At 39.4% G+C, this 24518-nt stretch overlaps 1 protein-coding gene across 1 annotated transcript in view; it reads right to left on the reverse strand.

The window, feature by feature from the left end:
- C6 (complement C6) overlaps nt 1–24518 on the reverse strand; it is a 76818-nt gene that overhangs the window by 46781 nt on the left and 5519 nt on the right. The window contains exons 2-5 of the mRNA XM_052742809.1: nt 21381–21543; nt 16504–16660; nt 14996–15140; nt 10352–10493 (exon numbers count right to left, since the gene is read on the reverse strand). Of these exons, the coding sequence (XP_052598769.1) occupies nt 10352–10493; nt 14996–15140; nt 16504–16660; nt 21381–21523 (587 nt within the window). The 5' untranslated portion in view covers nt 21524–21543. The remainder of the gene's footprint in view (nt 1–10351; nt 10494–14995; nt 15141–16503; nt 16661–21380; nt 21544–24518) is intronic.

Consider the following 24518-nt stretch of genomic DNA (forward strand, 5'->3'; position numbering starts at 1 on the left):
AGAGCAATCTTTAAAATTTACCTTACTTATATGAAAGAAATTCCTTTTTCTAGACATTTCCTGACTTCTGACAAATGACTCCAAGGGGAAGGTTCACTTTTTCTTTCTTATGATGAGGCATTCATAAAGTACTGGATGTCTTAAACTCAGCCCCAATAACCCAAAAAGGTCTGGGATTTCAATATGAAATAAAATTTGAGCTTATAATTTTTATCATTTATAAAGTTAATAGACATTGGAGGTATATTATGATATGGTAAAAGAATATTGATAGAGTAAATTATGAAATAGTAATGTGAAAATTGAATAATGTAATAATAGTTCTATACTATGGTATAATTACATTTAAAATGTATTTTATTTATCAAATGTTTATATATCATTTATTAACCTCTTATAAACTAAGCAATAGTAAGTGCTTTACAAACATTAAGCAATTTAGCATTCAATAACTATATTTTATAGATAGGATTATTTATACTTATTTTACAAATAAAGAAATTGAGGCACATAAAGATTAGCTTAGTTAAATTCATGTATTTAAGAAATTATTTGCAGCTTGAGGAAATTTTTTATTCATCTCATATAGTCTTCCAATTTCTTAGAGACTGTAGTATATAGTCTCCAAGAAAAGTGGTTTTTGATCAAGAGTTTGGTAATGTTGCATTTATATAGATGATAAAAAGTGTCTTTGTAAAGATAATGCTAGAGTCCTTAAAAATACAAATAATCAGTTTCCATATATGCTTGATCAGGTAACCTTGTCTTCCACAGGATACAAAATACAGTTCTAGAGAATAACATTGAGAAATTCCATGTAGTAGAGGAAGTGCTCTCTACCCTGTCTCACTCATGATACACAAGTACACTTATCAGTTCTGACGGTGGTGTGTGCTCAAGTGGATACTGCATCCGCCAGAAGATCACGTGCCACTTACATGTGCTTCCATTATACCTCCACAGTGCTAACTTAAAAAACAAACGGTATGTAAAGGGCTTCACCTTCCTCAGGAGTTGCATTATTAACTTCATGCTTACGCAAGAAAAGACAAATAGATTCATTTCTCTGGGAAGGCATCAAGAAGCAGTTCAATATGTAGATTTGGGTACTCTGCTGTAATGCATTTGGATTTAGATTATAGAAGTAATTATGCAGACATTTAACTCTAACCAGTTGGCACAATGTCCCCAGAAGAAGGTGAACAATATGAGGAGGAACAAAAGAGGGCAAACAGGGTGGGATGGGGGCTGAGGAGGTAAATATAAGCACAGTACAATACAGCTGCAATTAAAAGTCCTAATAAGAATGACTAAGAAAGTTAAGAGAGGAACAAGGATAATTATAATTAGAAAGTTATAAAACAAAGTTAGAACATTAAAAACAAATTATTGGCTAATATAAAAAAGTTGTGATTTTTCTACCAAAATGACTTTAAAACATCTGCAATTGCTTTCTCCTCTTTTTTTATTTTTTATTTTTTTGGTTTTTCGAGACAGGGTTTCTCTGTGTAGCTTTGCACCTTTCCTGGAACTCACTCTGTAGCTCAGGCTGGCCTTGAACTCACAGAGATCTGCCTGGCTCTGCCTCCCTAGTGCTGGGATTAAAGGCGTGCGCCACCACCACCCAGCCTGTTTTCGCCTCTTAAAAATGGAGGCAACAATTGCTACCTTCGGGTAGTTTGGGGAGTTAACAGTGGTTAGTGAAGGGACCAGGGCCAGTTGTTTTTTTCCAGGGGCTGGTGTGCTAAGACCTCTGCCCCATATTACCCCACCATCCTATGTTGACTCATATCTGGCTTCAGCCAGACCCTCAGGAAGTATGTCCGGTCTGGTAGCCAATCAGGATCCTACCCAGGCAGGAACTGTTCTTGCTATTTTCAGTCAGACAGACCCTGACACAGCAGACAGACATTGCAACCACAGTTGCTGACCAGCCATGACCTGATCATGAGCCAAATAAGACGATTCTTCAAAGTACACTTGACCACAGCTAGAATTCCCCTAAGCAGGCTTAAAAAGGGCTGCTTTACTCTCTCTTGGGGTTGAAACCACTTTGGGTGGGTCCCCAGCATGCTGATTTTTCTTGGGAATAAAGTTGCTTTCTGCTATTGTGCATCGGTGTCTTCTAGTCATTCCGAGAGATGTAAGGATCCTACAGTTAGCACAAGACTAGTCTGCTAGCCTGCGCTACACGATGTAATAGTATATTTTAGTTTCTGTAGTTTTCCCATGGAGAAAGTGGACTTTAATTTCATTTAATGAGTTGCACACTGACTTCAAGAGTGATTGCTTGCATGGACAAAAGTCAACCGTGTATCTAACGCAAACCAAAAACACAACAAGAAATGATTCTACTCCAGTTAAAAATGCCAATTACTCAAAAGATAATAAGAAATGTTGGCAGAGAAACAAAAAAAGGGGACAGTGGGAGTGTTCATCAGTACAGTCACTGTGGAAAGCAGTATAGAGAATCCTGAAATACACTAGAACTGTCGCACAATGGAGCATCCCTACTATTGGCTATGTACTCAAAGGGATAGACATTGTGTATGTCAGAGAAATATCTGAACTCATTTTACTGCAGTGCTATTTATAACAGTCAAGAGATGGAACTAACCTAGATGTGCTGTGAGAGACGAGGATACAATGAAAATACATTACTCACATATACAGTGGAAGATACGACAGTAAATAGAATAAGCAGGCACAGAAGACAAATGCCACGTGTTCTCACTTAGTTGTGGAAGCTAAGATGATTTCAGGAAAATATAGAATCATGGCTAACAATGTCTGGGAATGGATGGTAAGAGGATGATTAATGGGTACACAGTCATAAAGAAGGGATAACTTCTATGTTTACAGTATGGTAGAGTTAGAAAACTTGGAAGCCATCGATCGAATTAATTGAGTATTTCAAAATATCTAGTAGAAAGTACTTTGAGTGTTTCCAACACAAAGAAATGAAGTGTCTGGATAACAGATGTGTCGATTTCCCTGATCTGATAATTAGACATTGTATGTATGTATTCAAATGCTACACTGTACCTCATAGATATTCATGACTACCACATGCTGGTTAAAATGTATTTAAAATGTTGAATATTACAAATGAAATGCATTTATATTCCCAAAAGAAAGAACATTAATAGAACAATTCCATTTATAATGACATTTAAAAGAAATGTCTCAGTAACACACTGAAAAAAACAGAGCAGTCTAAGACCTAAAAAATATAAACATTGTGGAGCAGTCAATAAGGGGTCAATAAGTAGAAAGACACCTCACATTTATGGAAGAACTTTTATCATTAAGATGGCAGTACTTTCTAAACTGAAATGTGGATGTGGAACAATTCAATCAAGATCTGCTATGGTTTGGATGTGCAGTGTCCTCTTATAAGGTTTATGGGCTGAAGGATTGGTACCCAGCCACAGCACTGCCTTCACAGGTTCCCTTAGGGGAAGAGGACTGGTAGGAGGAAGGTTAGTTGAACTTGTCCTTGTAGTTGAGTCTTGCCCAGTATCCCTTAATCTCTCTCTCTTTTTCTCCCAGATATAAGTTAAGTGGCCTTGGACACATGCCCAGAACAGTATGATGTTCTGTTTCATCATTGGCTTGGGATAAATAGCCAATGACTATATACTGAACTTTCTGAAACTGGGAAAGATCTGAAAACAAATCTTCCTTTAGTTGTTTCTATCAGATGTTTTGTTTCTTTCTTTTTATTAGTTTTTTCATTTATTTTATATACCAACCACAGTTTCCCCTCCCTCTTCTCTTCCCGTCCCCTCCCCCCACTTCCGTCTACCCCCCCTCCCACCCCCATTCACTCCTCCTCTGTTCAGAAAGGAGCAGGCCTCCCATGGAGTCAACAAAGCATGGCATATCAAGTTGAGGCAGGACCAAGCTCCTCCCCCTGCATCAAGGCTGGGCGAAACATCACAGCATGGGGAATAGGTTCCAAAAAGCCAGCTCATGCACCAGGGACAGGTTTTAATCCCACTGCTAGGAACCCCACAAATAGACAAAGTTATACAACTGTCATCCACATGCAGAGGGCCTAGGCTGGTCCCATGCAGGCTCCCTAGCTGTCCATCTAGAGTCCCTGAGTTCCCACTAGCTCAGGTCAGCAGTCTCTGTGAGCTCCCCCATCATGATCTTGACCCCCCATGCTTATACAATCCCTCCTCCCTCTCCTCAGCTGGACTCCCGGAGCTCAGCCCAGTGCTTGGCTGTGGATCTCTGCATCTGCCTCCATCAGTTACTGGATAAAGGCTCTTTGATGATAATTTGGGTAGTCACCAATCTATCAAATGTTTTGTTACGACAATGGAAAGTGTAATATAAAATCTAAGCTGACATTTTTTTTTCATAGAAATTGGCAAACTGATTCCAAAAATCATCTGGAAATAGCTGAAAGAATCTTGAGAAATAAGAATAAAATCAGAAGAATCACAGTTTCTGGTATAAAGGATACTTAAAGCATCTGAGTGATCAAGATAGTGTGATACTAGGGAAGACAGACACATAGATCAATCAGACAGAAATAACCTCAACAATCTCTTGTTTCTACCAGCTCCAAGTTCAATGCTTGATATTCATCACCTATAATGTGACCTGACAAATTAGCAATTGCTCTCTTTATTGAACACAGAAGCTATGAAATGTAACACATTTCTTTTGTTTTGAAATGTAGCACATTTCATATTTCTGTAGAATTTCTATAATGGACCATCAATGAACTTTTAGTGGGAAAAAAACTAAATGATAGAAAAAACTTCTTTAATACAATAACCAGTGTTTAATTTACTAAAGGCTAGTATTTGTTGATGATATTTATAAATGTTTACTAAGTGAATAATCTAACAAACCTTGTACTAAAAAGAGATATCATCAATGAATTAAAAAAAGAATACAGAAATAAATTCATATATCTGTAGTCAGTAGATTTTTGATAAGCATGCCAAGACAATTTAACAAGGGGAAATTAAACAGGTTTTTATTTATTTCTAACAAATGGTCAGTTTTGTGATGATTTGATAATCATGTGAAAATATATGAATTTTGAATCATTTCTCATATGATAAAAATTTACTCAAAGTAGTTCACAGATTTATATTCGAAGGTTAAAACTACAAATATTCTAAGGAAAACTATAAAAATAAATCTTTGTGATCTTGTATACAGGCAAAGTCTTCTTAGATGAGATGCTGAAAACATATGTAACAGAAGAAGTAGATATATTAGAGTTTATCAGAACTAAAAATTTATACCTCAGGGCAGGAGAAACAGCTTAGTCTTTAAGAGCACTTAGTGCTCTTGCAGAGGACCTAGATTTGATTTCCAGTACTCACATGGCATCTTATAACTACATGTAAACTCCAGTTCTATGAGATGCGATACCCTTTTCTGGTCTCAGTTGGCTTCTACATGCATGTAGTGTACATAAACTCATGCCAGTGCGAGGGCGCGCGCGCACGCGCGCGCGCGCACACACACACACACACACACACACACACACACACACTCTCTAATGTCTTTATAAAAAGTTTACACTTAAAAGGATACCATCAAAATAACAAAAGCAACCCAATAAGAGAAAATATTTACAAATAAATTACCTATCTGCTGAAGAACCTATATCCAGAATATACAAAGAATGCTTATAAGCCAACGATATAAAGAACAAATTAGTTCATGGTGTGCAAGGGATCAAAGTATCAGAATAGATAGTTCTTTAAAGAACAGATGGAAGCAACTAATAAACACAGGAAAAGATGTTCAATATTGTGACCCAGTCAGGAAATACAATTCAAAACCACAGCGAGTAGTCATTTCCCATCCACTAGGACAGATAGCCTTAATGAAAGGGGGTGTTAAAGCAACCGTCAGGGAATAGGGAGGTGGCTCAGCGGGTAAAGTGTCTGCTGAGCAAGCCAGATGACATGGTGTCCCGAGTTTGATCCCTGGAACTCCTGTCAAAAAGTCGTATGAGGTGACACATGTCTGCAATCCCAGTGGTCTTCATGTCAGATGGGAAGTCGGGATAGGAGAGTTAGCCTGAAGGTTGTGGGCCAGACACCCGGCCTGGAGTCTGCTGCGCAGCCGCAGAAACAGCAAAAGAGACCCTGCTTCCAACAAGGTGAAGCAGGAGAACTCTCTCCAGAAAGCTGGTCTTCTGGTGTCCACATGTGGCCTGTGATTCATGGATGCCCATATTCATACACGCACGCGCGCGCGCACACACACACACACACACACACACACACACACACACACGCACATACTAAATAAGTAAATAAATAAATAATTTTTAGAAACCAGAAAGTACCACTAATGATTTGAAATAAATGGGTATCATATTCAAAATAGGATTTGCTCAGTAACATGATTCCAACACTTAGCAGTAATTAAAGGTTTGCTATATAAAAAAAAAAGTTAGGCAAACTGAAGAGAGACTGATTTTCAATCAAACATAACAATGAAAACATAAAATGTTGCAGCCACTCCGAAAAATCAGTATGAAATATTCTAAAATTATATTCGGGTGATGGCTATATAAATCTGTGAATATACTAAGAAATTACAGATTTCCCAACTGTTTTAAGACAGAACCATGCTGTGTAGTCTAGCCTGGCCTGCAAACCATGATATTTTTGTTCAACTTCTAGTATGTATGCTTCAAATGGCTGAATTGTATGGTGAGCGTGGATTCTATCATATATCATAAATGTTATTTTGACAAGGAATGGCTTCTAGGGGTTCTCTGAAATGCACAGTACACCTACACAGGTACAAGTACAACTAGAGATTTGCATTTGTTCACATTTGAATTTATATCAGTGGGTATTTGAAAGAAGAATTATGGAAAGTTGATCTGGGAAGCGCTTTCTAAAGTACTCAGCAGGATTAGCACAAGTGTCTGCCATTCATGCACTTGCATATTCTAAGCTAAGAGGGACACCTGAGGAGTAAAGAACGGTTCTCACAGAACAACAGCCTTACACTACGTACCTATGTTTGTAACAAATGAGAAGGGGTTTGAGAAAAGAAAACTATCTCCTATAGGAATATAGGAAGCTGCTTGTGGAGTATAAAGACACGATTTCTATGAAGGTCACTTCATCAGAGCAGGCATAAGGAATCTTTTGGAGCTTGCCATGGTTAGCTTCCGCTGTCAACTTGACAGAAACCTAGAGTCACCTGGAAAGGGGAAACTTCAACCGAAGATTTTCCCAGATCAGATTGGCTTGTGGCTGTGTCTGCGAGGCATTTTCTTAATTGCTAATTGATACAGGATGGCACAGCCCACTGTGAGTGGTGCCATGCTTAGGCAGGTGAGCTTGGGCTGTATAAGAAATGTAGCTGAGTGAGCTGGAGGGAGCAAGGCAGCAAGCAACACACTTCTATTTCTGCTTCAGTTCCTGCCTCCAGGTTCTTGCCTTTAGCTCCTTCCCTGGATACCCTCGGCGACAGACTATATAATGTATAAGCTAGACTAAACCCTTTCTTCTAAAGTTGCTTTTGGTCAGAGCCAAACCAACCATGCAGATGATTCTAGCTCTCGTATTTTCAGTCTCCTCTGAGATGTTTATATTGGCCCCATGTTTTTGTGTTTTAAATACACACCGACAATAAATACTTTGGCTTTCTAGAGTGTTTTTATCTCATTTGCTTTATAGTTCATCCTTTTTTTTTTCTGTGCTAGAGAAACTGGAGTCTCACACAGGCTGGGCAAGTGGCCTTGTACTAGTTAAAAATACATAAACTAAAAGATATGCATATGCAAGTATATGCATATATAAACGTGGCCAAATGTGTTTACATGTGCACCTTGGCTGAGCATGATAAGAAAACAAGCCACATGTGTGTATTGTTTGATTCTTGCTTTAGGTGTGGGACTTAGTGATTGATGCTGGGAATATAAGTATGGTTAATTTTTTTCTCAGAAAGATGTAATTTTTAAAAAACAGCCAGACACCTAGAAGATAGCTTTTGTGGGCAGAAAAATATTGGAAGGCGAAGGGAGAGGAGGCTGAGCTGCTAGGGCCAGCTGATTAGAAAGGAATTATAGTACATCTCAAGACTCTCTCCCTGGGGAGAGAAAGAAAGGACTGGCTGTCCTGGAGTCAGCAGCCTTTGCTCATTTCCAAGAATCCTTGGGACAACAGCTCTGGTTGTCAGAAGGCCACACAGTTTGCCTGCCAAAGTACACATAGCATGTGGTCTTCCTTATCTGTAGCTCTGTGGACTAGACCCACAGAAAAAGAGATGAGTTATAGTGTTCTATTCACCGGTCAGAACCTTAAAAACACTTGAAAATCAGAAGGTTAGAAACACTGTGGTCATCAGTGGGCATTTAGAGCTATGATTTTCTTGCAGGAAAAGGATAATAGGGAAGTCATTTCTGCACGTTGATAAAAAAAATAAGATGTCAAATCATTCCTATGTGCATGAGAAGCAATTAGAAAGTATTAGGGCAGAACTGCAGATCGATCAGTCTATAGCCATGCCGGATACACAGGGGGAAACCAAGGCCCATGGTATTAAATTACTTGACTGTGACAGTTAATGTAGAAATATGTGTGGAATCCAACTCCCCTTATTTCAGACTAATGTCTTCTCTACAAGTGTCATTGAGTCTGGTCCACTGGTTACTGGTTTTTATGATAAATCAAATGAGGCTGTATTTGAGTTGTTGTTTGTCTTTCAGACTTCAAGATTCCACGTCCTGCGACTGTGGCAACAAAAATAATGCTGAAAACATCAGTGAAGAATTCATTTTTTAAATTAAATTCAAAACATCATTTTGCATTTGTGTGTGTGTGTGTTTGTGTGTGTGTGTGTATGTGTGTGTATGTGTGTGTGTGCACATGAGTGCTACCAGTGCACACATGTCAAGGTCAGAGGACAATATTAATAGCTCATTTGGGCCTTCCAACTATTTTGAGACCAGAATTCTTTTGTTTGTGATTCTGCACTGAAAACTTCCAAGTATCTGGCCTGTGAACTTTCAGCAGAGAGAGGCTCCTGTCCCTGTCTGCACCATCATGCCACAGGAGAGGGCCTGGGTTGTGGATATACACTACCACTCCTGGCTTCATATGTGTGTTCTGTGGATCCAAACTTGGGTGACCAGGCTGCCACTGTTGCTTTTTGCCCATGGAGCCATTTCTCTCTCCCAAGAGTTAAATGTTTTAAAATCCTAGTATGAGACATCAGAGTCTGGCAGCCAATTGGCTTCCTTCAACCCCAAATAACAGGATGGGTTCTTCCTCGTGGGAATCGAGGACACAGGAGACTATTTTTTATCAATTTTTGCTTATGTTTCAAACTGACGTTTAGTTCCATTTTCCTTGACTTGTTTTATATTCTTTAAACTATTTGAAAACATAGACACAGCCTAATGAAGTTAGACCGCTTGCTAAATTGCCAGTGCCCTCCTGAAACAGTAACGTTAGGACTTTTGAGTCCCAGTCAACAAGGAACGCATGGTCTCTGGTTTCTTTCAGTATTTTCTCTTAAGAGGGTGCTGCTGTGGAGCTACAGAAACACATTTGGTTTTGAAATCTGGCCTTGAGTTCTGGTTCCACCATTCATGGCTTGGCAGACCTAAACTTCAGACTTCTTCTGAAGTTCAGTTTCTCATTATTAAGGTAAGAACAGATGGTAACACAAGGCTGCTCCTCTGCCTGAAAACCACTGACCTAGCCATAAATCACGTTGTCGTAGGGAGAGGATCCCTACCCACACCGACATACGTATTACTCTATTTTTTTCACTTGGTCATAATCAGTCTGTATTTTTTTATGACTGTTTAACTACTCTTCCTTCCTTCCCCAATCCCTTCCTTATTTCTTCTTGTTTTTATTAATACTTTAATATCAGAATTAAATAAACAAAACAACTATCCCTATGATACTCAATGCCCAACCTTGCCAGGAGAGGAGGAGATGGAGGGAATTTTTCTGCCTTAAGGCACAAGAAAACGAGAGAAGGAAAAAGCCACTAGACATCAGGGGAGGGGAGGAGAGAGAGAGAGAGAGAGAGAGAGAGAGAGAGAGAGAGAGAGAGAGAGAGAGGAACTGTCAAAGTTGCTTGGGAAACCATGGGGAGAACTACAGAGGGCATAGCCTTCCCAGTAGGAACTATCTTTGCCACAGCACCAAGCTAGACCTGGGCATTGATGAGGGTGAAGTGACAGTGGGGGAGCCCAGGGCACTGTTCTTAATGAGATTCTTCCATTTGAAGATGATGAGAATCTCTCTCTGTGTAGTGTCTGTTGTTGATGTGCCTCTCCTTATTTCAGGGGTACCTTTTCTTTCCCAAGTGATAGAAGACTGTTACATACCCAGTGCCCATCAGCTGCACATTAGGGATGGGCTCGTACGTCCGTGGGCATACTGCCTTTGTTCTCCCACAGCCCCTTTCATCTGAATTGTCTCCACAGTCATTTTCTCCATTGCATTCTAACTTCCGGGGAATGCAGCGCCCTGGTCAAGAAAGCACACCACAGCATTACCAACATGTTACAACTAGGAAAGCATTTATTAAGATGAAGCACAGATGCTTTAAACATCAAGAGAAAGGTAAGGTATAGGAACACATGAAATGAAGAAATAAACTGATGTCACCTCTAGGTCTGGAGCATCTAAGAAACACCACAGGACAATTTAGTTGCTATTGGGCTATTTTCAAGAAGATAATTTTCTTTTCTTCTTCTTTTTTGTTTGAAGAAGAGAATCTTAAAATTACATTGGAGTGAGCTTTCTGGAGAGATATTGGTCTGAAGAAAGTTGATAGTAGGTTCAGAATTTTGTTTTGATTTCTATGGCAGAGTCTAGATAATTTTTATTTAAAAACCCTATAATTATAGGCACACAAGCAACCTACTTGTGCAAACAATACATTTCCAAATCTCGAAAAGCTTATGAGTGGAAGAAGCCAGACACTTAACAGTCATCTCATATACTTCTTACTCAAGATTAAAAGCTTGACACGTTGAAGCTGTGACCGGTGTCTGACTTAGTCATGTGTCACTAATTTGACTAAATAAATGCTCGGGGGGAGGGGGGAACCTGAGTATCTGCTGAATTTTAATTTTTATTGCCACAAGAGACTCCTGAAAACCTTTAGTTTCACATCTTTTGGTTAATAATTTCCATTTAGAAGGTAGAGCATATTCAAAATAATTCTTTACGTTACTCAAAATCTTGTCTTATGTTTAGACAGGTATTATGATAATAACTATGAGCATCGTAATCATTCAAAACTAAAAGATAAGGGTGTATTTCTGTCAATTTTAAGATACAGGCTAGAGGAGGTTACTTGTAGAAAACTATACCTAGGGTTTTTGTTTTTTGTGTATTTTTAAATCTTGTTTTAGGTTATTTAACTTGAAACAAAGAAGAGTGTTGTTTTTACTCATGATGTACATATTTTTAAATTCTGTTCTTAGTCCTAACAGATTGAAGAAAAATCCCATTTTGAGTAGTGGTTCCTTTTAGAAGGGCTTTCTATTTTCCAAGATAGTATATGGAGACTCATGGAACATTCAGTTCCTATTTGCCAAACTTCGACATTTCTAGACATTGGAAGGGACCTGCATAAGTGCTGAGCTGAAAGGAGAAAGACATCTTTTGAGTGATATTTAGTGGCAAGATGGGAGATAGCTGAGAATGACTATAAGTGATGCAATGGAATAAAAAGCAAAAAAGATGTGACATTATAAGCCATTAATATAGCCTATACCAGAGTGGGGGCTGGGAAGTTGAAGAGCAGTTAGAATGTTGCAGAATTTGCTGAGGTCAGTGCATACATATGCAGTAGTCCCCTTTATTTGTGAGGAACAATTTTTAAAGCTCTCACATGCCTAAGACTACAAGGAGCACTAAGCCTTGTAATTCATACCTTGTCCATCTTAAGCATCTATCCTACACTTTGTTCAAAACTCCAGTTTGAGATACGACAGCAAAGCTTGTGAACTTCTCTACAAGTTAGTGGGGGGGGGGGGTAGCTCCATTCCTACCCTGGGTCTGAGCATCCCTAACATACGATTTTCTTGATTTCCTCAAGTTGAGAACTTTCATCGTGGCACTTCACACTTCTCTTAGGCTCACATGAATCGTCATCACTACAGCCTTTGTACTTTGTGGCCATTAATAGGTTAAAATAAGGGTTCGTGAAAAGGTGAACTGCTACAGCTGAGCGACATGTTGATCTCATAACTGAGACAATGGGCAGGTAGTGTGTGTTATGGTGGGCAGGTAGTGTGTGTTATGCTTATGCTATAGAAAGAGGTGATGAATATCCTGGAAGGGACAGAGTGGGATGACACACGGTTTCCTCCTTCTACTCTGACATGGAATTTAAAAGCTAAAATGACTTATTTCAGGAATTTTTCATCTAAGATATCAGACTGTGGTTGACCACAAGTGACTGTAATCACATTGGGAAATTGTGGGTGAGAGGACTGCTAGTTGGAGCCATATAGTCATGCAGAAGTCGTACACCTTTCTTTTTTCTACTTAGACTGGCTGTGTTATTGTGATTGTATATTATTTTTATAAACATCTAAAAGACAAGCTAAATATTTTATTCAATGCTTAAAATCAGAACCCTGAGAGATAAGTTGGCCCTGAGAGATAAGTTGGCATAGTACATTGTAACTAATGCTGTGGTAAGGCTGTCATGAAATGCCATGTAAGGTATCCTATCTTTTTGGGACAGGATAATGATTCTAATTTTTTTTAATTATTTGTTAAGTAAGGGACTAAGTGTCATCTCTAATCAGACCAACAATGTCCACCCAACTTCTCTTATTCCTGTTCATAGTAGGTGTTTTTTGGAGAGGACAGTAGCATATCATTTTTAATGGAACATTTAACAACCAAAAAGACCATTGCATCACCCAATCTGGAAGGACGCCAACCATATTGTTGCCAGAATTTATCAATTGGTAGCTGGAATATAGAGTCATTGAAGACTCAGGGTGACGTGTTTTGGGCAGCACAGAGTCCAGGGTCACAGCAGCTTACCAACAATTACAGACATTGTAATAATTTGGATCTTTTATTGTTGATTTTATTACATCTCTTCTAGTTAGTTCCTATTGGAGATATGATGGCACACCAGCCATGGTGGGCACATGAGGCCAGAAGACAATTTGCAGGAATTGGTTCTCTCTTTCCACCATGTGATTCTCAGAAATTGAACTCTGGTCATCAGGCCACTGAACCATCTTGCCACTCCAGTTTTTAGACACTGGCTGTGGACCTAGTGCTCACTGTTGACCTGGAAACCAGAGGCTGTCGTTTCTGACTTGTCTGAAATTAGCCATTGTTAATTAGTAATCAGTATGTGACTCTAAGGCTTTTGCAGGCTTGTGAACATTTTATCTGCAGAAACCTATAACTAATTTCATAGGTTTATCATCTGCTGAATAGTGTTTCTCTCAGTTGTTTACTGTAATAACTCCATTTAAAGCCTGAAATAGTTGCCTTCAGTTCTAAATTTTTATTTTAGGACGTTGGATGTAATGTGCAAGTCTGAATTATTCTCAGCCATTCCATCAAGGTTTTTATTATCTTCCTTACATTAATTTGTGATGTGACCTCATCACTGGGATAGAAGGTATACCTCTCTATCCAACACCTACCCTCATTTTACAGGTTTGGAAAACCTTGATATCAGTATTATCATCTATATTTAGAAAAAGATGGCAAAGATGAAGGATGGAAGCAGTGTGTAAAGAAGAAAGAATTTTAGTCCTAGGGTCTTAAGTAAGTTATCTGTGAAATTTAAAATTTGCTAATTGCTTTTCTGTGTACCCAGAGTGCACAAAAGCAATGTGGGGCTTATCCATCTGAAATTTCTTTCTTTTTTCTAACTGAAAGTTGAACATTTATGTGGGAGTTCAATGAACTACGGTTCATATGCTAAAATTGACCTGCATTCATTTTTGTAAATACAGTTTTCCTGGAACACATCTATGCTCATATATTGATATAGGAGGATTGATGATACAGGCCAGTTGAGTGATCACAACAAGATAGAAATCACATGGACCATAAAGCTGATATTGGCCATTTGGATGTTCACTAAAGCATTTGTAGAAATTGGATATGAACAGTCCAAAGAGGTGGGATTTAATGAGCTAGAAATTAACAGATGAGTATCTATAAATAAAGTATTCAAGATTTGACTATATTCTAATATAACTTAAATATCAGTTCTTAGAAATCTCAGCATGCATTATACTTGAATGTTGCTAACATTTAAACCAATATAATATCTCATTATTGTGGGGTGGAGGCAGACTTTGGAACCAATTGTGAAACTTTATCTTATTTAGGATTCACCTGACATAATAATATCTCAGTAGTTTTTTCCTAACAAACAATTAAAAATATACCCTAATCTGTCACTTCTCACTTAACTTGGTTTTTATATTTATTTATTTGATGTGAGTGTGTGTGTGTGTGTGTGTGTGTGTATGCGCACGCGCGCGCATGCACATGCGCAGGCCATACATACATGCAGAGGCCAGAGCAAATTTGAGCAGTCAATTCTCTTTATCACAGAGATTCTAGGAATTGAACTCATGTTGTCAGTCTGGGTGACAAGCACTTTTATTCACTGAGTCATCTTTCTGGTTCTCAACCTGTCACTTTTCAGTTATCCTCATTATAGATTTGTATTATTAATATCCATTTATTAAAATACCTGCTTGTGTTTTTCCCTTTGCCCTCCTCTTTCCCTCTCTACCCCTATAACAAAGTAGGACTCTGAACACTATTACTTGAGCAAATGAGTCAGGTTAATGGTCAAGATGATTCTGTCTTGAGAGCTGTAACTTCACCCCTGAATGCCTTGGTAATGTGTAGTATAGCAACAGCCCCCATGTGCTTTCAGTGGGGAGGGACTGTTCTTTCATAGCTTTTGCGGACACTCAGTGTTTTTAATGGAGACTGAACATTTTAGCAGAGTATATTACCACTGTCACAGAGGAATTTATTCTTGCAATCAGCCTCTTCGATTTTGCAAAGCTTGGATGGGATACATGGTTGAAAGGTCACCAGGGGCTCTGTGCATGGCTGTCCCCCAAACTGACTTGGGCGCAGGATAGATTTAACTTTAATCTGAAAGAAAAGTAGAGGAGGGTGAATACTTTCAAAACAAGGTCAAGGTCAAAGTGAAAATTCATCCAAGAATGGCTTTCCCAGTCACAGTTGTAATCAACCCCATGGTGACAACTCCTGAATTGTGCTAACACTTTCCCCCAGTTTCACTATGTTGCATATATAGGTAAGTCACCACTTGGCATGCCTCAGTTTCCCAACTAGCAAAATGAGAAACTGGGCTAAAAAAGCTTCCAAAGCTTTTCCTCACTCGGAAATCATAGGATTCTAAGTTATACTAACGGCAAATGAAAAATGTTTACTGAGAATCTCCTCTGTGCAGGCAATGAAGTAGCACTTTTACATCTCAGACACTGTGAAGTTATAAATGGGAAAGGATTTTGAGACTCTTTTGCATAAGAAAGTCACTATGGAAACTGGGTTGACATATTCTCCATACTTTGAAATATTTTGGTGAGGAGTAAGATGGAGAGTGAGACTAGAAATATGACAGGATCCGCCAGTGCTGACTTAAACTGCAGAAAAACTTGCATTCCAAACACAGTTCCATTATTAATCAGTGGTACCTCCCCGTTCAAAATCCTTAGCCCCTAAGGATCTGTAAACATATAGAAAGACACTAGAACGTGAAGTTTGTATGATTTACATAAGGGACTCCGCACAGTTCCCAGTTTGTTCTCTACAAATGAGTTTCTTTTTTCTCTCTAATGTGCAGCTGTTGGGAACACAGGACTCTGATTGAAGCTGACATAGGTCACATGATGTGCCCCTTACAGGAAAGCATATGAGCTGGGTAAATATTGCAGCTGGGAAAAACAAACAAGCTGTGGACTTTCCCCATGGGTAGTCAGAGTTTAGAGGAAAAGCAAAGAGCCAGGATTGTGATTTATTTCTTTTATTTCTGTTTAGTTTTAGGCACTGGATGAAAGCTGAAGTTCTTAGCATTTACTTTTGCTTTCAGAAGTCTCAGGAAGTGTAAGCAGTGAAATTCAGATATGGATAAGTGTGATATGGTTAGAGGTGGACTTTCCTTTTGGTGTTCATATGGCCAAAGAGCATGTAAAATGTAAAATGAACCCTACCACCACCACCACAACCACCGCCACCACCATCACCAATACCACCACCACCACAACAATAACGACCACTATCAATACCACCAGCACCACCAGCACCACCACCACCAGCACCACCACCAATACCACCCCACACAAACACAATTTTCTTTCAATGAAAACTAAGGCAGTTTATTTTCAGAAATTAAAGAAGTTTAGCATGTCTCTGATGTTGAATTTGCCATGGGACCCTGGAACTCACTTGTGATGTAATTCAGACTATCTGGTTATGCTTGTGACTCACATACCTGTTTTTCAATACAAGGGTCACAGTCTGACCATGGCCCATAGTCTCCAAGGACACAGTTGATGGGACATGTCTGCAAGTTGCACTCTCTGGTCTCCTGCTTGGCACAAAGCCGGTCACATGCGTTATTCCAATAGTAATCATTCACTACTATTTGTCTGTAACAGTGAGAAAGAACTAGGCTGAGTCTGTGTTTTCATGGTGCCTTCAAATCAACAACAAAATGGATTTGATAACAAATCGGTCAGATAGCATTAGCTACCAAGAGTAAAAGAATATTTTCATAGAGAAATCAGGAAGATTGGCTTATGTAGAACTTTGTACAACTTAACAGAGCTCAGGACCATGATGAAGACGGGAGTCCAAAGTAGAGAATCCTAAGATAGTGATGGCAGGTCATTAAGTCATGCAGAAAGCCCTTCCAAGTATACAGGTCTGTGTGACTGTACAGGCTGTTCATGAATTACCCTGTGTTTGAAAGATGCAAACACATAAACACAATGATTAAGTTGGATTAGGATATTGACATAAGGGGTAGAAATTCACAAAATTCATATAAATTCTCTTAGTAGAAAAAGGAAGGACATAAGAAGGAACAGTAAAAATTAGAAGTTAAAGAGAGCTTGAGTATCTGGGGAGAAGCCTAACTGTGCATGACGGAAAGGGATGGGCTATATCATGATTGTTTTGGTAGGCAGTTGAGAACTTCAGAAGAACTCTTCAACAGTGGACTCTCTTCTCATACTTCATGGACCATTAATTGGAAGTCAATTGGTACATTTAATGAGATTCACAAAATTACTTTTCTGAAAGAATTCTCTAAAAGAGCTATATGGGCACTTCAACTGTACAGAACATTAATAGATACACACCAGGTGTATAGGTGAGTATTCTGAACTGTGAAAAGACTGATTTATTAAATACTAGTAAGTAAGCACAGTTTCCTTGCCATTTTGATAATGCCAGCAATCAAACAAATGGCTAGTAGTGCTGCTTAGCTGAGGTCCTGTTAGGCTCTGTTTAATGACTATAAAATTATCTATAATTAACTCACTAACTATAGGCAAGCAGCATTATGTACTAACTGAAAAAAAACCAAAAATACTGCACAGATTCTTTTTTAATGATTTTTTATTAAGACATTTTTATTCTTTTTACATACCAATCATAGATCCCCCTCTCTTTCTTCTGCACAGACTCTTTTTTGCATTTTTATTTTTTTATTAATTTTATTTGCTTTACATACCAATCACAGATCTCCCTCTCATCCCTCCTCCCACTCCCCCTCAGTCTTCCCCACAGCCCACCCTAATCCCCTCCTCTGAAAAGGTAAGGCCTCTCATGGGGAGTCAGCAAAGCCTGGTACATTCAGTTGAGGTCCAAGCCCCTCCCCCTGAATCAAGGCTGTGTAAAGGTGTCCCACCATAGGTAATGGGCTCCATAAAGCCAGTTCCTGCACCAGAGATAGATCCTATCCACACTGCCAGGGATCCCTTAAACAAACCAAACTACACAACTATCTCCTCTATGCAGAGGGTCTAGTCCAGTCCCATGGAGGCTCCACAGCTGTTGGTCTAAAGTTTGTGTGTGGTGGTTTTGTGTTCCCCAAAATATTGTGCACCCTAATAAACTTATCTGGGGTCAGAGACAGAACAACCACAATATTAAACATAAAGGTTAGGCAGTGGTAGCACACGCCTTTAATCCTAGCATTCCAGAGGCAGAAATCCATCTGTTCAAGGATACAACCAAGCATGGTGACTCATGCCTTTAATCCCAGGGAGTGATGGTAGAAAGCAGAAAGTTATAATAAGGCATGAGAACCAAAAACTAGAAGCATTTGGCTGGTTAAGCTTTTAGTTGGTTAAGCTTCAGGCTTTCGAACAGCAGTTCAGCTGAAAGCCATTGGGATGAGGACACAGAATCTTCCAGTCTGAGGAAACAGGATCAGCTGAGGAACTGTCGAGGTGAGGAAGCTGTGGCTTGTTCTGCTTCTCTGATCTTCCAGCATTCACCCCAATAACTGACCTCAGGTTTGATTTTATTAATAAGAACTTTTAAAATTCATGCTACATTTGTGAGTTCCCACTACCTTGGTTTGGTTTTATCTTGGGTAAGTTTCCCCATCATTATCTTGATGCCCCTTGCTCATAAAATCCCTCTTTCTTTCTCTTCGACTGGACTTCCAGGGCTCCACCTGGTGCTTGGCTGTGGATCTCTGTATCTGTTTCCATCAATTATTGGATGAAGGCTCTATCATGACAGTTAGGGTATTCACCAATCTGATTACTGGGGTAAGCCAGCTCAGGCACCCTCTCCACTATTGCTAGTAGTCTAAGCTGGGGTCATCCTTGTGGATTCCTGGGAACTTCCCTAGCACCTGGTTTCTCCCTATCCTCATTATGGATGTCTCCCTCTATCATGGTATCTCTTTCTTTGCTCTCCCACTCCATCCCTGTTCCAGCTCAACCATCCCATTCCTTTATGTCCTCATCCCCCATCCCCTACTCTCTATTGCCCTACAATCACTCCCAGTTTACTCAGGAGATCTCATATATTTCCTCTTCCAAGGGCACTCCATGTGTCCCTCCTAGGGTCCTCCTTGTTACCTAGCTTGCTGGAGCTGTGGGTTGTAGTCTGGTTATCCTTTGCTTTATATCTAGTGTCTGCTAGATACTAGCCATGTTTGTCTTTCTGAGTCTGGGTTACCTCACTCAGGATGATATTTTCTATCTCTATCCATTTTCCTGCAAATTTCATTATACCATTATTTTTTACTGTTGAGTAGTACTCCATTGTATACATGTACCACATTTTCTTTATCCATTCTTTCGTTGAGGGGCAACTAGGTTGTTCCCAGGTTCTGGCTATTATGAATAATGCTGTTATGAACATAGTTGAGCAAGTGTCCTTGTGGTATGATTGAGCATTCCTTGAGTATATGCCCAAGAGTGTTATCATTGGGTCTTGAGGTAAATTGTTTCCCAATTTTCTGAGAAATTGCCATATTTATTTCCAAAGTGGCTGTACAAGTTTGCACTCCCACCAACAGTGGAGGAGTGTTCTCCTTGGAGAGGAGTGTTCCTCTTCAACATAAGCTGTCATTAGTGTTTTTTTTTCCTGGAGCTCACTCTGTAGACCAGACTGGCCTTGAACTCACAAAGATCCTCCTGCCTCTGCCTGCCTCCCGAGTGCTGGGATTAAAGGCATGCACCACCACCGCCCAGCCTGTCATCAGTGCTTTTGATCTTAGCCATTCTGACGGGTGTAAGAAGGTTATCTCAGAGTTGTTTTGATTTCCACTTCCCTGATGACTAAGGATGTTTAGCAATTCTGTAAATGTCTTTTGGTCATTTGAGATTCTTCTGTTGAGAATTCTGTTTAGAGCAGTACTTCATTTGTTAATTGGATTGTTTGGTATTTTGCTGTCTAGTTTCTTGAGTTCTTTATATATTTTGGAGATCAGGCCTCTGTCAGATGTGGGATTGGTGAAGATCTTTTCCCATTCTGTAGGCTGTTGTTTTATCTTATTGACCATGTCCTTTGCCTTACAGAAGCTTCTCAATTTCAGGAGGTCCCATTTATTAATTGTTGCTCTCAGTGTCTGTGCTCCTGGTGTTATATTTAAGAAGTGGTTTCCTACCGGGTGGTGGTGGCGGCGGCGGCGGCGGCGGCGGCGCACGCCTTTAATCCCAGCACTCGGGAGGCAGAGCCAGGCAGATCTCTGTGAGTTCGAGGCCAGCCTGGGCTACCAAGTGAGTTCCAGGAGAGGCATAAAGCTACACAGAGAAGCCCTGTCTCGAAAAACCAAAAAAAAAAAAAAAAAAAAAAAAAAAAAAGTGGTCTCCTGTGCCAATGCATTCAAGGCTACCTCCCACTTTCTCTTCTATCAGGTTCAGTGTAACTGGATTTATGTTTAGGTCTTTGATCCACTTGGACTTGAGTTTTGTGCATAGCAATAGATATGGATTTATTTGCCTTTTTCTACATGTTGATATCCAGTTATGCAAGCACCATTTGTTGAAGATGCTTTCTTTTCTCCATTGTACGGTCTTGGCTTCTTTGTCAAAAATCAGGTGTTCATAGGTGTGTGGGTTAATGTCAGGTTCTTCAATTCAATTTCATTGGTTCACATGTCGGTTTTTATGCCAATATCAAGCTGTTTTTATTACTATAGCTCTATAGTAAAGCTTGAGGTCAGGGATGGTGATGCTTCCAGAAATTGCTTTATTGTATAGGATTGTTTTAGGTACCTTGGGTTTTTTGTTTTTCTATATGAAGTTGAGTATTGTTCTTTCTAAGTCTGTGAAAAATTGTGTTGGGATTTTGATGGGGATTGCAATGAATCTGTAGATTGCTTTTAGTAAGATTGCCATTTTTGTTACGTTTTATTATGTCTACCTATCCATGAGCATGGGACATCTTTCCATTTTCTGATACCTTCTTCAATTTCTTTCTTCAGAGACTTAAAGTTCTTGTCATACAGGTCTTTCATTTGTTTTGTTAGAGTTACTCCAAGGTATTTTTATATTATTTTTGGCTATTTTTAAGGGTGATGTTTCTCTGATTTCTTTCTTGTCCTTTTTATGTTTATGTATATAGGAGAGCTATTGATTTTTTTTAGTTAATTTTGTATCTCACCACATTGTTGAAGCTGTTTATCAGCTGTAGGAATTCTCTGGTAGAATTTTAGGGTCACTTATGTAGACTATCATATCATCTCCCTCTGCACATATTCTTAATCTGAAATTCTGTCTAAAGTCCCAAGTTCTCATTTGAGATATAGAAGTCCTTCATTGCATTGTGTGATCTATTTGATATTACTTACTCCATCTTTGAGGTCCCGTAGAACACACAGTACTCATATCTCAGACCTACCTCTGTCTGCTCTGGGTTCCAGAATTGCAGGATTTAGAACAGCTGGACCAGTGAGTCCATGGGTAGTGGTCACAAAAACAGGCTTCACTCTTGTCAGTCAGTAAGATTAGTAAAATGAAACACAAGGTGCAATGTCTGGCCATGTTTTGACAATTCCCAAGCCCTGAAATGAATGACATCGTAAGTATTCAGTGCTTGTAGGGGATAAAACTTTAGAAGTTATGCTGAGTTACAGACTCATGATTATAGAAAACATTTTCCTTCCTCTTCCTTTCTTGGGGCAAGTTAACACATAAATTTATATGTGAATTCATATGTGTTATTTTTAAAGATTTTTAGGATAAAGATGAAGAAAGTTGTAACCTCCATTATAGTCCAGTAACTAGTGATAATACACAAGACAAATTGTGTAGTAGATATTTGCAAGACATTTAATTCACTACAACATAGATATTTTTTATAATATATTTCTCAGAATAACCACTCATTTTATGTTGTGGTACCTTGGTTACATTCACTGTTTCATACTTTCTGGGGACTTAGGGAAAAGTCTAGGCTACTATTCAGGAATCTTTAAAGGGGAATTCACTGCCTCAATCCTCTACATATGGTTCATAGAAAGCTAGAGGTGGGACAGATCTTAGAGACCTCCAGGTCAAGAAATAGAATACATGGGTAATGAGAGGGGACAGGAATGGGGAGGTCAAAATGAGAGGGGAGTGGAAAGGGGTGAGGGAGGGATTTGGGTGAGGGAATGCTAATGACCATTTTGAGGGGTTGTATGGAAACCTACTGCAGTCAAAGCTTCCTAAAATATATACACATATGAATGTGATCTAAATGATACCACCAAATAATGTGGGAGATGGAGCCCCAACTGGACATTTCTTGTCACCAAATGAAGCTTCCAATATCTGTAATGGGTTATGTCTAATTGAGTTGTTGGCCAAAGGGGTCCCATAGGAATCTCCAAACAACCCTGGCCTTTGCCAAGGCTATTGATGGCTCTCTACAAACTGACCATAAAGCCTTATTGCTGAAGACAGCACCTACACATTCAATGAACATGGAGGGGTTGAGCTGCTGCCTACCCAGAGCCTTGACCTCTGTGGTTAAGTGTTCATGGTACTGGAAGGTACTCTGCAGGCTATCAAAGGAGAAACATGAACACCCAACCCAGCTACAAACCCTTAGATCTACAAGACTGAACAGCCTTCAAGATATACTGGTAAAATAGTATAAAGCTTTTGGGAGTAACCAACCAATATCTGATTTGAGTTAAGGCTCACTCCATGAGATGGAACACAAACCAATGCTGTCTGAGTGGTTAAGAACCTGAAATTAGATAAGACAGAGACCTAAGGTAAAACCAAATACTACTGTTCTGCTAAAGGAAGGTAACAATAAAATGAGTCCCAATAAAATTCTGCTATACCTATAGAGCAATGTCTTACCCTGCCATCATCAGAGAAGCTTCCTCCTGTAGCAGATGGGAACAAATATTAAGACTCAAGCCAGACAATATTCACAGTGAGAAACCTTGAAACACTAAACCCTAAACGTGGTGCCACCATCAAATCCTTCCCCTTAGAGTTCAGAGAACTCTGTAGACGAGGAGGCGAGGAAGAGTGCAAGAGCCAGAGGGGCGTGAGGACACCAAGAAAACAAGGCCCTCTAAATTAACAGGACCAATGCACACATGAACTCAGAGACTGAGGCAGCATGTACAGGGCCTGTATGGTCTACACCAGATGGGGTCCTAGAGCTGAAAGGAGATGAGGTCATATGCCTTCATCACTAACCCAAAAGCTGTCTCAAATTGATAACCACTTGCAAATGAAAATTTAGTTTTCTCCAAGGAAGTCTCACTGGGGAACAAACTCCCAAGGATAGGTCCCACGTCCAACAGTAGATGGCTAACACAAAATGAGCTAAACATCTTTGGAGTTTATTTGTCTTAGGATGTTAAGTCAAAGCATTTTTTCCTTTCTAACATGTAGGTCCTTTGCATATATATTATGGCTTCCAGTTTGGGGTTTTTAATGGGATTTCTGAGTGTGTGAATGTGTGTGTGTGTGTGTGTGTGTGTGTGTGTGTGTGTGTGTGTGTGTCTTGTGTTTTTTTTTTCTTTTTGGTTGTTTTGTCATATTCTGATTTGTTTGTTTTTTTATTTATTCTATTTTATTTTATTTTATTCTGTAGATGGCTGTTTGTTTTCTGAGGAGAGACAGAAAGGGTGTGGATCTTAACAGGAGGGGAAGTCGGGAGAACTGGGATGAGAAGAGGAAGAGGAAATTATAATCCGAATATACTGTGTGAAAACAATCTATTTTAAATTAAATAAAAACCAGAAAAAAAAAGAGGAAGAAATCTCCAGGTCATACTTCTCTGCGTCACTGACAGTGATGTTCAAGGAGGTAAAATGGAGTCAGCCTGACAAGAACTCAATCCGGACTCTTCTAGTAACACTAATTATCAGATTACTGGAGCATTGAGACTTACAGAGTTATACTACCCTGGGCACAAGAAGGTTTTACACATCTAATGTTAGAATAAAAACCATGACAAGTGTGTTCCACTGGAGTGCTGTGGGGCCTTGAGCATCTAGGAGTTATTTACAAGGTCATCACTGCTCCCTGATAGTCACAATTGGATATTGACAGACCTAATAATACACACAACATGTATACAATGCTGCTGCAATTAATACAGCCACTTTCATCTAAAACAAAAAAAGGACATTGACTTAGTTGCTCTGTGTCTCAATTTATTTATCTGTAAAATGGGAATAATAGTTTAACTCTTGGCCGGGCGGTGGTGGCGCACGCCTTTAATCCCAGCACTCGGGAGGCAGAGCCAGGCGGATCTCTGTGAGTTCGAGGCCAGCCTGGGCTACCAAGTGAGTTCCAGGACAGGCGCAAAGCTACACAGAGAAACCCTGTCTCGAAAAACCAAAAAAAAAAAAAAAAAAAAATAGTTTAACTCTTGCTATATGTCAATAGAAAGCTTATGTAAAATGCTCAGAACATGTTTAGCGTAGAATCGCCACTTAACAAATATTAAATTATCAGATTGATAGCTTGACGACCTTTGCAGACTCAGCAGCTATTACTCACTCCTATCTTCCAAAATTAGGGC

Source organism: Peromyscus californicus, unplaced genomic scaffold (genome assembly GCF_007827085.1).
Source record: "Peromyscus californicus insignis strain IS unplaced genomic scaffold, ASM782708v3 Scaffold_18__1_contigs__length_77618521, whole genome shotgun sequence".
Lineage (NCBI taxonomy): Eukaryota > Metazoa > Chordata > Mammalia > Rodentia > Cricetidae > Peromyscus > Peromyscus californicus.